Genomic DNA, 17,593 nt, shown 5'->3' with positions numbered 1-17,593 from the left:
CCTGACATTCTACTGATAGCTATTCACTTATACATGTTAATAAGAATCCTCTCCTGTGCAAATGGCCAGAGGAGAATGGACATTGTTTTATCATGTGTTCTACTATCAACATAATTAATCAGATTCTGAGATCATAAAGTTGGAAACAAATAAGTCTTAGTGGCAGTTGGGAAAATAGAAGAGATGATATAGAATATGGGGGTACTTCTTGTTGTGAGCTGAGATGGATGGAAACTTGCAGCATTGACGATGTGGAGCATGATTAGTTCTGGTTCAACCCTCAAGTACAGTGCCCACAGAACACGGAGTGGCTGGACGAGGGGCTAAATGGTGGGGATAGACTGGATTTCTTTTAAGAAATGAACATGAAAAGAATTTGAGGAATTATAAAATTGTAATAAATCACACTGCAATTGGACCTGTGGCAGAAGATGTAAGTGATTGATGAAGCAGCCATGAGAAACTATTACAGGAGACTATATTATCACAAGTATACTTTTTTTTGTGTAAGCTTGCTGAGTTCCAGAACCTTGTTTTACATATGTCAAGTGCCCAATGACATTTTAGCTATTGATAACCCCAGTAAGTGTTAACCACAAACACTTGTTCCCTATTTAAGCTAGATTAATTTCAGAGGTATGATTGAATGCATGAACGTGGCAAACACCCATGCCATAAACGTTTTATATACGCAGGTCTAAGATGGCTGGATTTTTTCTTAATGCCTCCAGCATATTTCAGACCCATGCTGAGTCATTTAATTGGAATTAGGTGCATATTGAAGGAAGAAAAGGGTCGTTTCTTCTTATTTAGTGACTCCTCTGTATGAGGCAGAAGCCAAGTGGTGATTGAGGACCACTGGGGGTCACCTAGCTAAATTGAAGAGTCTAGGGTCTCACTATTCACCCCTGCCGCTCGTCCACGATACATACAATGTCAGGGATCACTCCTGAAGTTGAAAACTGTATGGGCTTTTCTTCGAAAGATTCTCACAAATTCTGTTTCTTGGTGAATGAATACCAACAGCAACAAAGTCAACTAATTTAAACTATTGCTTTTATTATAATTACACGGGAGCACAAATAAATAAGCACAAAAGTATTGTAAAATATTGCCAATGCACTAAAGAAAACAAATTGTTTCCCAACAACATCTGGTTACTTCAGTAGTATCAAAGTACATTTATAATTACATGTTACCTAAAAAAATCAAGTACAAAAATTAAGAGAAATTAAAACATCAGTGTTTATATTAATATGCATATAGAAATGGCGAACAACACATGAATAGAGAAATCTGTTAGCTAATGCTTATTTGCACAATTTTTCAGGCACATACCTGACATTTTTAATGAGTTATGAAAATGTAATATGACATTCAGCTTCTTCGATACGGTAAACACGTTATGTTGAAATGGATGTTTAATGGTTTCTTTTAAAAACCCTGTCTTTTAAAAATGTCGTGCCATTATCCACTAGAAAACAATATTTTATATCATCTCTCAATAGCTATTTGTTTTAGTTTCTTGAAAAGAGCAAAAAAGTAAACATACAATTGCTAAATACGTAAACACATTTTTAGTGCAAGATAACAAGACCTGTGACTTTACTGTGCTTTGCTTTTTATAATCACAGTGCACTTTATGCCAATTGCTACACTATAAATGTTAACTCAAGGAGTTCCAAACAAAAGAAGTGCATACTAAACATTTTCATATATATTATATACAGTATGTATACTGTATGTGGGTGTATACATGTGTAAATGTAGATGTTTTTAGGGTGGGCGAACCCAGTCACATTTGGGGACAATTGAACACTTTGACAAGATCTTCATACGTACTTGGTTGCGATAAATCCAGCAATGTTTCTGTAAAGGTGTTTCCCCTTAAATTTGAAACTGTGTAATATTTAAAGGGAAATGTAATCAGATGGTTTTTTTTTTTTCCAGATTACACACACTTTGCTGCAATGTAATTGACCCAAATATCAAAGGGTTTTAAATCAATCCAAACAACAAGCCACAATGTTCAAGTCCAACATGGCAAACGTGTTATCCTTTTACTGAGATACATAGACAGCAGTACATATCCTATGTGTACATATAGAGTCTTATACATAAACATTTTATACTTAGACATTAACTTTAATATGTTTTAGTATTTTTTTCGACTGTACACTTGATCTGGAAAAAAAGAGAGAATACCATATATAAACACAAAGGAGATGTCAAACATGTGATATTGTATACCTTCTTAGAAATAATTGGCTTTGTTTTGAAACTTTAAGGATTGCATAATTAAGTTCCTTGAAGGCAGGGATCATATCTTTTTGAATATTTAATTCCAAGTGCTTCACAGAATTTTTAAAAATAACTAATACATTTCTCAACCATGAACTGCTAATAATAAATTAATAAATTGTCCACATTCTACAATTAGCTATCAATGTTCCCATGGAGGGAAGATGTAGTAAGTTAATCTTACATATTATAGGTACCATTTTTCTTCAGTTCCATTTAAGTTTGGGATACAATGCCCTATGAATTGTTATTCCATCCTACTTGTATTCCTTTAAAAGGGTAAATTGTATCTCCTCTCAGATCACCTACTGCTTAAATCAGAGGAAAGTTTTTTTTTTTTTAATTTTATAGGTAGCCATAATGAACTTACAATCTCTTTTCTGCTTTAGTGAAGTGATTCACTTTAACATATAGGTGATATTTAAATTGTATCGTTAACGTGCATTGTTTTGATGCCTTCTATATAGTTCATTAAAACTATAACCCAAAAAGGTTGCTTAGTTCTTTTCTTTTTCTTTCTTTCTTTACTTGATTACTAAACGTGCCCAAAGAGTCAAACCAAATGATATGTGAGGATGAGGCCAAAGCCAGAGTGTAGTAAGAAAAATGTTTCTCTATTCTCTGGAAGCATTCAACAAAACTATATGGAACCTCCGTGTCCCAAGTCCCAACATCCTGTTTTGAAAAGGGAAGTTGTATCTTGTGGTATCCAGACCATTTCTGGATATTTGAATGTGTATATTCTTTAAAACCACAAACGTTAACCTCTTAATTTTTGCTTTCTTTCAGTTTCCCGAATATTTTGTGTGGGTGGACATTAACCTTCACTTAATGCAAATCAATCACCTTCACCTGAACTTGCGTCCGCAGCATAAATATGGGGGAAAGGGTAGCAGTGTTCCTGTGAGGAACTGCCATAAAACCTCAGAAGATGCTAGTTTCTGGCATTGCACAGAAATGCAGAATTTGATTTTTCCCTTACATGGACTCTAAAGAAATTGGTCTCTTGTGTGCTAACAAGTTCTTCCTACAGGAAAGCATCTTGCTGACAGCCAATAAAGTTCTGTTTCTGTAAAATTTGCTGTGAAAAGACCATTTCTCATAGGTATGAGCTCTTCCCACCCGATAACCATGCCAGGATACCATTTGCTCTTTGGCACTGCTAAACATATGAGCTATACCTTCCCATTGTGTTCTGTATGTGGAATGTTGATCATCTGACCAAGTTCACAGACTGAAGCATCCTGGTTGCCTGCCACAAGAGAATACACTGATTTTTCTTTGTATCCTAATGACTTCTTTTTCTCCATACAAAGAAGCGCTACACAAAGAGAAAATTAATTATAGAATGGTTATGGCCCTATCAGCTAAGCTGCGATGGACAGGGGTTTGGGCACTGAATAAAAGTTACGGAGTCAAATATCAGCGAAGCCACTTTTCCAGATCGTTCAATTACTTCCCGTGGAAAGGAAGATTTGGAGATATTAAATAGAAATAGTTGCCCAAGGTCAGATTTTCAAACAAGCTGCCTTCTCAGAAAATAACTTGCTTGAAAAAAGAGTCCATGAAACCTGGCAACATCATGAGTTTGGCAGAACAAATGGGAATGTCTGAATCCAACACACATCATTTCAGTACCTCTGTTTCCTTCTCGACAAGTGGCCAGCAGTGAGAAATATCTTCTCCCTTATTCAGAAAGATAGGGGGAAAGATTGGCATCTGAAAAACACACTTGGATATGTTACCGAAATATAAATTTCAAAGGAATTACCCAGCCATTACCATACTGAGCCTGAATATACATAGACATACACCAAGATCATCATCAAGATGCTGAGAATTGATGTCTTACGCCTCATTGATTGGCTTGAGTACCTGTGGTCAGAATGACCTGAATCAGGCTAACGTGGGTCCTCAGCACATTTTATGTCTATGCTGATTTTATCTGAACACATTTCCATCCCTCTTCAATTGGTACTCCATTGATTGTTGGGTTTGAAATATAATCTCTAACTGGTGAAACACGGCAGTAGGATTTATTGAAGCCACGTAAGATCTCTCCATGATTTCCTGTACTTGTGATCCTGCTTTTTTGTTTGTTTGTTTTTTTACCACTTCAGTGATACAAGCAAAACCTAAAACCTCAGTAAGCACTGTACGTATACAGTTCTCCTGCTGAGAACTCGTTCACGCAAAAACAACAGATACATATGCTCCCACTTACCCTTTTTCCTTATTCTTTCAGAATTCTAGTTGGACATCAAAATATCCATTACTTATAAAATATTAAAAAATTATTTTATAGCATTTCAAAGGCTTGAAAGGAACGATTACTGGTAAAGCATCACTAGGTTGTTAGCAATATAGATTACAAAAATTCCCTAACTCCTGTTATTTGGTTTTATTGAGCAGCAGTGACTCTTGCTGTCAACACCCTTACGAGGAAAACCACTATGACAATAACTTCAAACACGTACCTTTTTCTCTCAGAAATATAATACTAAATTGATTGTTAAAGAAGAATCACATACTGTCAATTTTAGGAAGCATAAATAGTAATTTAAATATTACAAAATATATGCGATAGTTTCCTTTTTATTCATCCGTGGCAATATTTATATTCAACTAACAAGTTATTCTTAAAAGATATATATGATTTGTTTAACTTAAATTTTACCACCACATAAAATTGAATCCACCCCTTCCACCCCCTCTCCCCTGCATTTCCCGCTTCTTCCTGGAAACAAAATAAAAGAAACAAGGGGTCAAAACTCTTTGGTCATGGTGTCCTAAGCAGTAAGAACGGGTGTGATGGTCATGCACAGAAGATTACGACCCCAAAATGTGGTGAGAACTCGTTTGAAAAAACTTAAGAAACACTAGTTTGTTAATGGGCCTTAATTTTGAGACAGATTGGCATTTAATGTACTAAAATATGTAAATGCGTCCGTCTGAATGTTTATTTCTCATTTTCTAGGGGAAACAAACATACACGTGAAAAGTTACTTAAAAATAGTGATTGCAGTGGCTGTGAGGCCCCTGGTCCTGCTTTCTTGAAAGCAGTCATGCTAGTTAGCTATTGATTCCTTATTCCTTCCATCGTCACAGTGAACCCTGGTCTCCTCCAATCAGATCGATGATGCAAGGACACATGTCCCTAAAGTCATTTCTGAAGGAAATGTTTTCTGCTGGGAAATCCAAATATATCCTAATAACTTTCTCTGGAGTCTAATGATTGCTTAGTATAAACAAGACAATATTGAAGAGAAATTCTTATAAAGCCAATGTAGCAAAAATATTGGTATTGATGTAATGTGGACGTCCAAATTAAGCATCACATTTGCATTCATTTCCTGTCAAATCCTTAGAAACTTACAAAGCAACAGATGTTCTTGACGAATATGATACTCGATTTCTACATTACTAGCACCAGATCTTATATTATGTGATTGAACATGATTTTTATAGCTGTGAGCTCTCATACAGAAGCCAAATGTGGACAGAAAAAAAATAATAACGTCTTAAATGCAAAAATTAATAATAAAAGGCATCAAGGGATTACATATAAAAGAGATAACAAACCAGTTAATACCGAAATTATATCATATAGTAAAACTCTCGATATTTCTGTAATTTATATCCGTATAATGTGTATTATTTCAGGTGTCACCCATAAACTAGTAAAATATTTACATCTTAATATCTTTTGGATTCAAAATAATCCGGGATAAATAAGTGTCTTAATTGCAAGGATACAATTAATATACATTTTATGTTGAAGTTGCCTGTGAGTAGGCACAGCTTCCCATGGGTTTTCCGGGGAAGCACTGGCATTCCATCCCGACAGAGAAGACACGTAACAGTTCTTTATCTCAAGACTGAGTCGACCTCCCTCTCCGTGTGGACCTCACGCCATCCTGCGCACAGTCATATGGCGGTGTCCCAGAACACCGTTTGCTGCTTAGAGTAGGGTGGAGGGCTGTACTTCTTTGCCCCTGCATTCTTCTTCCAGCTGGGTAGGATAGGCATGCTATCCTGTTTGCAAAGGCCTTTTTCCGTTTTCTGTCTAGCTTTTATTTCCTTGCACAAGCAACGCTTTTTCTCAATCATCTCAAGCATTGTATGGTCTCCATGAAACCACTGCATGCATGCCACCTAGCAAAAAAGAAAGAGTGAATACAGAAGCAAAAAAAATGGAACGAAAGCAATCGTGTTGTTGTTGTTGTCGTCATTTTTTTTTTTTTTTTGCACAGTGCTAGTCGTGGTTTTGAGAAAATGTCAGCTGTTTCTTTACCTTTGTAATTCTTACAAAGCAAAATTGACGTATGGGGACTATAAATAAGTTTTGTGCTTGACTTTGTGATATAATTAAACAACTATTTGGGTGAGAAGATTTTTCTGATAAGTTTCAGGAGCTCACAGTGTAGAGATAACCCTTTCTTTTTTAAAGCTATTTGCCTTGTATTTACCCATGACTTTTATGTTGACTCCATTGTCTTCTAGGTGTCTAAGTTCAATTATTGGAACTGCTTTTCAGTGAGATCTAATATGAATATGAGATGTTTTGAAGATTTTAAAGAACATTTTTGTTCTTGAAATAAAACTTTTTTTTTTTATAAAAAACATACCGAAGTAAGATTTTTCATAATTCTACCAAAACGACTTTGCCTATGCATCGAATGCTTGGAATTTAAATGCCCAAATAATTTTTTGCAAAGAATTTTTTCCATGCTTTTGATGCTTCAGCAAATGTCTAATTAGAATCATTGACCTGTGCCTTCACGCTGACCCAGGCAATTTAGAGAAACAGATTCCTGGGGTCAGTTACGTGCCAGGAGATGGTTCAGAGCTGACTGTGTACTGATAGACATAACATATTTCGTGAAAGATGAACATTGCACCCTGGTAGGTATATGTGGTCATGTCCTCTGGTAAATCTTCTTTAGAACAGAACTACCGAGTTGCATCTGCCATACAAGGAGAGGAATGTGATCGGGCCACCAATCCAGCATGCGGAAGCTGTGTCTAAGCACGTCTACTCTTTGACTTTAAGGGCTAAAATAGCTCAGCTGGAGTCACTGTATTAGATGTTACAATTTTAGCATAAATATAAGCACCGATACTTATATAACGCTTACTCTGTACCAGATCCCATTCTACATACTCTGCATAATTTCATTCATTCATTCCTCACAATGATGATGCTTTGAAGTAAGTGCTATTCATTAATCCATAAAGATGACTAAAATGAGACTTAGAGAGATCTAGTGACGTGCCTAAGCTTACAGAGCCAGCAGATGTCAGAGTCGGGATTGGATCCCAGGAGTTCATTCCTAACACCTTGCCTTTAACAACTACACTATACTGACTTTCAGCGTACATGTACAACTGGGAAGGATCGGGAAGATAAATGAGCACAATGTTCTCAATGTCCAGGTGAGGAAGCCGCGGCTTCAAGAAACTGCACACGTTGCCCAAAGCCAGGCAGGTAAGTTTCTGGTGCGAACAAGGCAAGACTGAATTCTCATGATTCGCAATCCTTCACGGAGACAGCAGGATCTAGAGCTAGAAGACAAGAAATCAAAGCCTGGATGTATCAAACTCCTCCCTGCAATTGTACTTCCTGGTGTCTTTATCTGAATAGCTGAATTGATCGTATTTCAATTCCAGAAGTCGATATAAGGGTTAACTTGGATAATGAAGGTGAAGTCATTTTTCAAAACACTAAATCATTGCCTAAGTATTGTCACTGCCGCACTGACAAACACATGGGAGTTTTTCGTGCCTGCTCTCTGCCAAGCATGTGTGAAGAGCTCTGTGTATGTTACCCTGAATCCTCCCTGCTACCCCGAAAGCTAGGATTTATCTTCCCAGTACAAGTGAAAAAACAGAGTCTGAGAAAGTAGATCTAGGTCTCAGATTACTACATGGGAGACAGACCTCTACCAAACTTGGATCTGTCTGACTCCACAGTGAATAGTCTTTCTACTACAGCAGGCTCAATCTACTGAATATTATCTAGAAATTATAATAATAGTTACTGGCATAGGTACTACCATATCCGGGTGCTACTCAAAAAATACAAACATATTTATGGCTTTAAGGAGGGAATAAAAAGTGTTTATCAAATAAATCCAAATCAACAGCTTGGATTTGGAGTCCGGAAGATGGTACTTGTAGATAAATACCTTGTATATTTGTACCTAATTTGATACAAAGTTCCTTGAAAGAATGAGCCATGTTTCACAGCCACGGGTATTTTCCTTTTAAATGAAATTCTAGATGTTTATTGAATAGGTTTAACCAGATAGTAGGTTTTAATCTAACCAATAGGTTTTTGCACCAACAGAACATTGCCCAAAATGGCTTGGAATTTTTTCAAAAGATTTCTAATATTTTAGAACTTGATAACCCATGCAATAAAAATACAGTAACTCTATTTGGGTGGAAATACAAGCAAAATTTATTGAGTGACTATAAACTCTTAAAATGGAATTTATAACATAGAATTCCCAGAGGGGAAGCCCCAAATTTTATCCATTAGCAGACCCAACATGCAGAACAGAGTCATTAAGCTCTCGATAAAAGTTTTATGAACGAATAGAAGCCACCATCATTGAACAGTGTTTGTTCACCCTTGGAAAGCTCTCCAGATAATTTTCTTCTCAGTAAAATCTCACTGGGTCTTACACATTCCAATAAAACTGCAAAACCTCCAACTTCTTTAAGGTAGGATATTTACATCACTTCAACATTTGCATTGTATTTACTTCTCCCCACAAATTGGATAATATCTAATCTCCTTTAATATTTAAGAGTGCGAATCAGTACATGTCACTGAAAAATAATATTTTTCCTAAATTGCTCTAACAACAGTATCTCTAATATATTTCAGAGTTATCGTTACATTTTACGCATGTATAACTGCATTACATTACCTATAAGTGTGTGTTTTCTGCCAATTAGAAGTTTATACTATATAAGTGTGTCAATTTAAGAATAATCCATTCTTTAAAAAGCTAAAAAATAAGTTTAAGAATAAAGGGTTACAAAGCATGATTTTCATGTTCTTTACATTTTTATTTTAAAATAGTTAAGTGTCCACTTGATTGATCTAATGGTTTCAAATATTAATAGAAGAAAATCAATTCCTTTTTCGCAGACTGGCTTTTTAATATTAAACTATTTTCTTTTGGTGGCCAGATGTATAGTCAATACGAATTCTGTGAGAAAACATTTGTCAGTACATGAATGAAGGCTAGATATTTTAAAGAGAATTTAAATACACGGTATTAGAAAATAGCCAATTCAAAATTTTTTAATTTCAATATTTTAAGAAGTCTGGCAAAGAATGCTATAGAATCATCTCATATTAAGTTGTTGTCAAATTTTTTTTTTCTCATTTAAAATACCCAAGAAAATTATTACTGTGTTAAGATGAGATAAATACTTGTTAAATGTGATTCATTTGGTGGAAGACAAATCTATTTTCCGTGTTTACGTTTAAATAGCATCTGTTTTTCAATATTTCTTTCTGGAGGGTGCACATTCTTTTTAATTCCCGACATTAAACTCCAATGTTACCACTAGGGCAATTTACATGGCAGAAAACATGTCTAAAAATTACATTTCACTCTGATAGTAAGATGCTTCAATTTATTAGTTTGTACATAGCAAATAACATGTTAAGTATTTATAGGAGGTGCGTTAAGAATACTACCCATAAAATATTTCATGACTTGTCATGAAATTCTTCAAGACCGGTTTCAATTTAGCTGTAAAATTCCATTTCATTTCAACCTGGAGTTAAAAGAACTCTTGGGTTTGATTTACAACAAGCATACATTAGGAGACAATTGTAAGACAATTGCTCAATTAATATGAATCTTGTTACATCTCTCGGACAACATGATCCGGCAGAGGTAATATTCTTCGCTAATAAGTTGAGGCAGATAAAATCCAGTGAAGTCCCTCCTCAAGGAAGGGAAACATAAATCCTATCCCTTAAGAGCAGGCTACATACAGTGACTTCTTTCCCAAGGATATGGTATGGAAAGAAAGAGGAGGGTAACTTAACCATGGGAAGCTCTGGCAAACAGTATACACAGCACACCAGTCATCGACAACGGGAAGTCATGTGGACTGTATGGACCCTTGGTATGATGTGATGAGAAAGGCACATTGCCTCTGAGCTCCTCCTCTCCGAAACCCATTAATCCCAACCTAACCATGAGAAAAACACCAAACACAAAATGAGAAATACCCTATAAAATGCCAGTCCAGAAATCCTCAAAACTGTTAAGATCAGCCAAAATAAGGGAAGTCTGAGAAACCGTCGCAATCTAGAGAAGGAAAAGAGACATGATAACTGAACTTGACTAGTGTGGTATCCTGGAAAGGATCCTGAAACAGATACGTAAAAACTAAGAAAATCCAAGTAATGTGTGGGCTTTAAAAATACGGTTTCAATACTGATACACAGCAGCAATATAAGATATTTTAAAAAGGGGGAAACTCGGTGTGGGGCATACAGGAACCCTCTGTGCCCTCTTTGCAGCCTCTCTGTAAATGTAAAACTATTATGAAGTTCAAAAGATATATTTTTTAAAAATCACCTGAAGAAACCACATTCATTCCAAATGCTAACTGCAGCTTACCCTGCAATGTTTTTAGATGGAAGCAACACGGTATAATGGAAAAAGTTAACTAACTTGATTGGGATCTTGATTGTTTTATCATACTGAAAAGTTATGTATTTCTCTGAAGTTGTATGCCCTTCCTATATACATTGTATATATATTGGTACATAATTCATATACACATAGTATATATATTTGTATATGCTTTATATATATTATGTTTATTGGACATACTTTATATACACATTTCATGTATTGCCACATACATCATACTTCACATGGTTATAGGAGGCAATGAACAGAGGCAATTGGATTGGGAAATTGTAAAGCCCCAGACACTGTTAATGATCTTATCTACTGATCCTTCAACGCATGAAGAATAACATAAATGTCAAGGAATCTTTAATTTACTTCAATCATTACTTTCTCTAGGAAATAAACTAAGTACTTTCTGATATTGAGTATATTTTATCCAAAGACCAGAAGAATGATAATATGTTCAATAATAAATCTCCATATATTTATTTAAAATTATTTAATTTCCAAAATATGAAAACCATGAAGAGATTTAAAAAAATCTGAAATAAGCATTTCAACGTTAGCACTTCAACACTAAAATGGATACTGGAATAAAATTGATACAGGTAGGCATAGCTTCATTGACTTGATTTTTTTGTGCCTCATGAGTTAACATGTAAAACAAGCAGTAATTTACCAAAGACTTAAAGGACCAAGCAATGTCGAGCAAGTGTCTCGTTGGCCTTGGAATTAAATGTAACCGTGACTTGTGAATAAAATTTTAATTTCTTAAAACAATAGACCCCACACCAGCACTAATTTTCAGATGCTCTCAGGAAAATAAAAAATCAGTTCCATGTTACTCTCTCTGCGCCAATTTCTCCACCTCCCGTAACCCCTCTTATGGAAAATCACCATTTCCAGCACGGGGGCTGGACACTTTAATCTGACTGAAAAAGAAGCTTAGAGTCACCAAATTTCTTTGCATGTTCTCTTTACCCTGCAGAAAACTTCCCTAGGAGAGCATGGATGGCATTGGCGGGGCAACAAGGAAGGGAAAGTGTGACTGCAGAAAGGAAAGCTAATTTTTCAGGAATTATGGGAGGTAGTGAGTCTGCTGCCTCCATGCATTCCCTTATCCATAGGTGTCCTGAGGTCAGCCAGAGCTGTTAGTGCTGTCATTGAAAGTGTTCTTCCTGTCCTTTGGAGTGAGCAAAGAGATGGAAACTCTATTAACAAAACATACATAAAAAAATAAACATGTAAGTAACCGTGGCTTTTTTACATCTAACTTCAAGGTAACCGTCAGTGGTTGGCAAAATACAACCCACTTCCCAAATACAGCCCACTGCCTATTTTTGTACAGCTCATAAGCAAGAATTTCTGTTTTGTGTGTTTAAACAGTTGAACAAAACCAAACGAAACCAAAAAAAAAAAAAAAAAAGAATGTTTTTTGACACATGAAAATTATATCAAATTCAAGTGGCAGTGTCTATGAACGTCTAATGGGCACCCGGAATGTCCATTTGTGGACGTATCATCCGTGGCTGTGTTCACATTATAAAGCAGAATTACACAGTGGTGACAGAGACCATTCGTGAGGCTCCACAAGGAAGTTATATTGCTTTCTTTCTGATATTATGAGAATTAAACATATGTATAAAATTCTCCTAACTTTAGATTTTGATGTTATTATTTGTAACAATAGTATCTTTGGCCTATCTTTAGCTTTTTTAATAGTTTCTTGCTTCTATTTTTTTTTTCCCATCTTTAATTCTGATCTATTGATTGGGTGCTTCTTAAATTATTCCCTTGTCCTCCTCTCTCATTTATCAACAACTTTGACTCAGAACCTCTGCTTTATGAAAGAATTATTAGACAAGTGTATACCTAAGGCTTCTATGGGAACTGCAGATTTTACTTTGGATACCAAAATTTCACTTAAAATTTTTTTTAATCTTTATTTTTGAAAGAGAGAGACAGAGTGTGAGTGGGGGAGGGGCACAGAGAGAGGGAGACACAGAATTCGAAGCAGGCTCCAGGCTCTGAGCTGTCAGCACAGAGCCCGACGCGGGGCTCGAACTCACGAACCGTGAGATCATGACTTGAGCTGGAGTCGGATGCCCAACCGACTGCACCACTCAGGCGCCCCACCAAATTTCACTTTAAAATGCAGATATATTGATTAAATGAGAGCCACATCTTGGTTTCAGAGCTGCTTTTGAATGCAACATCATGGGCATACACCAACTCCACCTTCCTTTTCTAGATCTGCAGCTCCCCTTTATGTATAATCTCTGATCAACTACTAGGCATATGAGAAACATCACATGTTGTTATTTCAAGCCATGTAAGCTATTTGGTTTTACATATTTGTGCTTGCTTACATGATCAATTATGTAAAACTCACTAATAAAAAAACAGCCTTATGATTCCGTGGCTTTAAAGACAAAACAGAGGGGCGCCTGGGTGGCTCAGTCCGCTGGGAGTCCAGCTTCAGCTCAGGTCGTGATCTCACGGTTCATGGGATCGATCCCCGCATCAGGCTCTGTGCTGACAGCTTGCTCAGAGCCTGCAGCCTGCTTCAGACTCTGTGTCTCCCTCTCTCTCTGCCCCTCCCCTGCTCATGCTCTGTCTCTCTCTGTCTCTCAAAAATAAATAAATGTTAAAAATTTTTTTAAATACATAAATAATTTTATTCCACTTTGGTTCAGCTGAACTCAGCAATATGCCAAGTGTACAAGGTTAAAAAAAAATTTATTTCCTACAGTTTTTGAACCTTAAGAGCCATCCGACCTTAAACTCAGCCCTTGATTCCATGGGAGTCACATCCTGGATGTTCTGCAGTTGAGAGCATCTTTCTCAGACTCTAAGGTCTTTGAATCCTTGGGGTCTCAAGGATTCATATCCTTTGAATGGTGAGGTCTCAGTATCCTTGGCCCTTTGGCTCAGGTTAGGTGACCAACCCATGCCCCCCAAACATCGGTATGCATTTGGCATCCCCTAAGAGCTTGTTAAAATGCACATTCTTGGGGCGCCTGGGTGGCGCAGTCGGTTAAGCGTCTGACTTCAGCCAGGTCACGATCTCACGGTCCGTGAGTTCGAGCCCCACGTCGGGCTCTGGGCTGATGGCTCGGAGCCTGGAGCCTGTTTCTGATTCTGTGTCTCCCTCTCTCTCTGCCCCTCCCCCGTTCATGCTCTGTCTCTCTCTGTCCCAAAAATAAATAAAAACGTTGAAAAAAAATAAAAAATAAATAAATAAATAAATGCACATTCTTAGTTAACATCCCCAGAGTCCGACTCTAGGTTCTGCGTGAAGTGGGGCTCAGGTAACGGCATTCAAATGATCCAAAAAGTGTTTAATTCTATTTCAGAAATGTTTCTCGAATCTGTCACCTATATTCACATTTCCAGTGTCAGTTTCTTGATTCAGTTCCTGAACTATCGATATGGCCTCTACTGTTGCACGTACAGGTCACCTGTAATCCTGCAGCCACTCTTCTGCCCAAGTACTCTCGGTGAGGTCCCCACAAAATCATATTATGGCTCCCCACTTCCTCCAGAAAACAGTCAATGCCCCAGACACACCACAGTGAACTTCAACATTGTCTTTTCTGGCTAATTATTTCACTCCATTGTTTACTTTATACTCCCGTCATATAGGCTATCATAACTCACCCAACACCACAGGCACAAGATTTGCTTCCATTCGTTAAATCAAGGTATTTCCCCATTCTGGAATTCTCTGCCTCTTTGAACCCTTATCTTTCATGTGAAATCTGATTTATGCTTTTAAAGTCCAGCCAAATGCAGCAAGAATCCAATCCATTCTGAGATCCACTATGAACTCTGATAGCCATGCTTGCTTACTGCTGGCACAGCATTCATTCATTCATTCATTCATTCATTCTTGAAGTCAGTAGATCTCCTAATGGTATGAATATCGTATTAATTATGAGTTTTGCACAGGATTCTGAAATTCTGGAAAACAGAAATCCTGTTTATGTTATTTTGGTAGCTCTAGAATCTTAAGTCAGTACCCTCAAAGAAGTATCATAATAAATAAAGTTTCTTTGAAATAAATTTTAAAGCGACTAACCTGAGAAGTAGATTTTCCACTTGTTTTTTCTGGTTATAAAAGTAATTTATGCCTATTTTACCAAATATGGATTATAGTAATTTAAGGGAAAAATCAATTTTGATACCACCACACAAAATGTTAAATATATTTCCTTACATATAAATCATATATACATAATTATAATCATATATATGTAACCACTGTGTATGAACCTAAACATACAAATTATTTTTAACTTATGATTACACTATATATAAAACTTCATATCCTTGTGTTTTCCTCATTATTATAGTTAGAGTTTTAGATGCTTTTTTCAAGACATGATAACAAAAACAAATTATTCATTATGAATACCTTTACTTTGGTTGGATTTCATTTTTTAAATGCTGTAAGTCATGTTTCAATACTTTATGACATTATCTTACAGAAATCCTCTCAAAAAGTAACTCCCAAGTCAAGCATCAGACCATTTTAAGGCTTTTGATGCAGATATAGCCTCTGGTCTTCCAGAAAAATTAAACCATTTTCCATTCCCATATGCAGTGTGGGATTCATACCCTACTAGCACAGGCTGTGTTACCAAAGACACAAGCAAGCAACAACCCAAAAACCCTATAAATGTTCTGTGTCTAGAAGAACCCTTTGATTTCAACATTTGCTATTATTAATAGTGAGTTCAATGAGATTGCATATTTCCAAAACTTTTAATAACAGAAAAGTTGATTCATACCCTTAGTTTGCTCTTTTTTTTTTTTTTTTTTTTTGGTCTCTAGTGAGGTGGTATTTTTACTTTATATTATATATATATATATATTATATTATATTATATATTTACTTACTTTATATTTTTTAACCATTTTTAAACAGGTATTTACATTTTATCATAATTATTTCCAGTGTCTGACACTTTATAGTCATTTCTGTTATTACAGACAGATGTTTCTAATTTTTCCAAAGTCAAATCAATTGATATGTTTCAAAATGCCTCCATTTGTTATTCTTTAAACCCCCTGCCTTTTCAATAATCTATAAATATAATGATTTATATTTTTCAAGTTTATGGCTTCAGCAAACTCTTTAATTCATATTTTACTTTATTTATACTTTTCCTCGTCACTGAAAAATATGTTGCTTAGGAAGGGAAAAATATATTTAAGGTGGAAAATGAGACAAAAGTTAAAACAATGAAGAGACAAATTTTACTTTTTAATTCTTCATGAGCTAAGAACCTATGTTTATTTATTACAAGTATTTAATCAACTGTTCAAGCATGTATTTGTTAATCATAATGATTTAGTCACATTTTAAATTCTGTACTTCTGTCTTATAATGTCATTTTACAAGGTAGTAGCTGGAGTGAAACACTCAATCGTTAAAATATATATATCAATTCTACCTTAAGGAAAATAATGTCTAAGTGAAAAAATTGTTCTTCCCCTTTTCAAATTGCCCTGGTGTAACCATTATCTTCTTGAAACATAAATCTACATCCATACTCACATATACACCTAATCAGTCTTTTCCAAGGAAAAAAAAATTTTCATTTTTCTGCTTCAGATGATGCATATTTTGGACAAATGTAGTCTTCCAGGTTGCAATTTATTACAATGGTCTTCTTAAGTGTTTCACTTAGGAAAATATTTAACAAGTATGTCTAAAAGAATCATTATATTCCCTTAAAAGAAAATAAAAATCTGTTTGAAGCCTGTCTAGAAGTCTATCACAAGGACATACACATCCACACAAAACACATATACATATGTACATTTCATATATATTCCTGAAGATATATACACACACATTTTATATATGTGTGTATAAAATTATGTATCATACTTTTGTGTATATATGTACTTGCATGTTTTCAATAATAATACATCTATTATTGAATTGTTGAAAATTTCTAGGGATCTCCTGGCTATCATGTTATTCAAAAAATATAATAATAAAAGTTTTACTGAAGGAATATATGTGTTGATAATATCACTGAAGAGAAAAAATGGTGGCTACAGCTGGTAAAATCTCATATCTTAAGATTATTGATTGAACTCAATGAATGATTCAAAACACTCTTGAATGATTTTCAAAAGTTCTAAAATAAGTTAGCAAGTTGTATTCACCTTTGGTCATGTGGCTGTGGAGCAAAGGACTGTCCCAGTCTCAGGAACAATCATAACATCAACAATGTAATAAGCAGCAACCGTGATTTCTTGTGCATAAACCCTGTTCCAGACTCTCAGCAGGCACTTAGCATATATTAATTCTTTTAAAGCTTAATCATTCTATAAGCATGTCTTATTGCTATTCTTTCAATGATAAACTGAGGCTTGAAGAGGTTGAATAGCATCTACAGCATTGGATTCCTAATAGAAGGCAGAACAAGAATTGGGATACAAGACCTAAATACACTAATGTCAAAGTCTATGCCCTTCTCATTACAACAGATTATCCCACAGCTAACTGTGATTAAAGTGGCCCAAACTGGAAACCACATACACACACACACACACACACACACACAGAGTTATTATGGTACTTTCACTTCACATAGTTA

General features: G+C 35.6%; 1 protein-coding gene across 6 annotated transcripts in view; it reads right to left on the bottom strand.

Moving 5' to 3' along the window:
* Positions 1 to 1,039: 1,039 nt before the first annotated feature.
* Positions 1,040 to 17,593, bottom strand: part of NYAP2 (neuronal tyrosine-phosphorylated phosphoinositide-3-kinase adaptor 2) — a 267,608-nt gene continuing 251,054 nt past the window's right edge. For 3 of the 6 annotated variants that reach the window (XM_086719776.1, XM_086719782.1, XM_086719780.1), the window contains one exon: positions 1,040 to 6,456. In XM_086719776.1, coding sequence (XP_086575902.1) covers positions 6,229 to 6,456 — 228 coding nt within the window. In that variant the 3' untranslated portion in view covers positions 1,040 to 6,228. Of the gene's footprint in view, positions 6,457 to 8,740; positions 12,188 to 17,593 lie in introns of those variants that run through there. The other 3 variants (XM_086719777.1, XM_086719778.1, XM_086719779.1) reach the window with 3 other exon arrangements.

The sequence above is a fragment of the Puma concolor genome, chromosome C1, assembly GCF_028749965.1.
Source record: "Puma concolor isolate L17-30 chromosome C1, mPumCon1.1.hap2, whole genome shotgun sequence".
In the NCBI taxonomy this organism is placed as follows: Eukaryota; Metazoa; Chordata; class Mammalia; order Carnivora; family Felidae; genus Puma; species Puma concolor.
The sequence above is the reverse complement of the archived record's forward strand: the minus strand, read 5'-3'. Positions and strand labels throughout refer to the sequence as shown.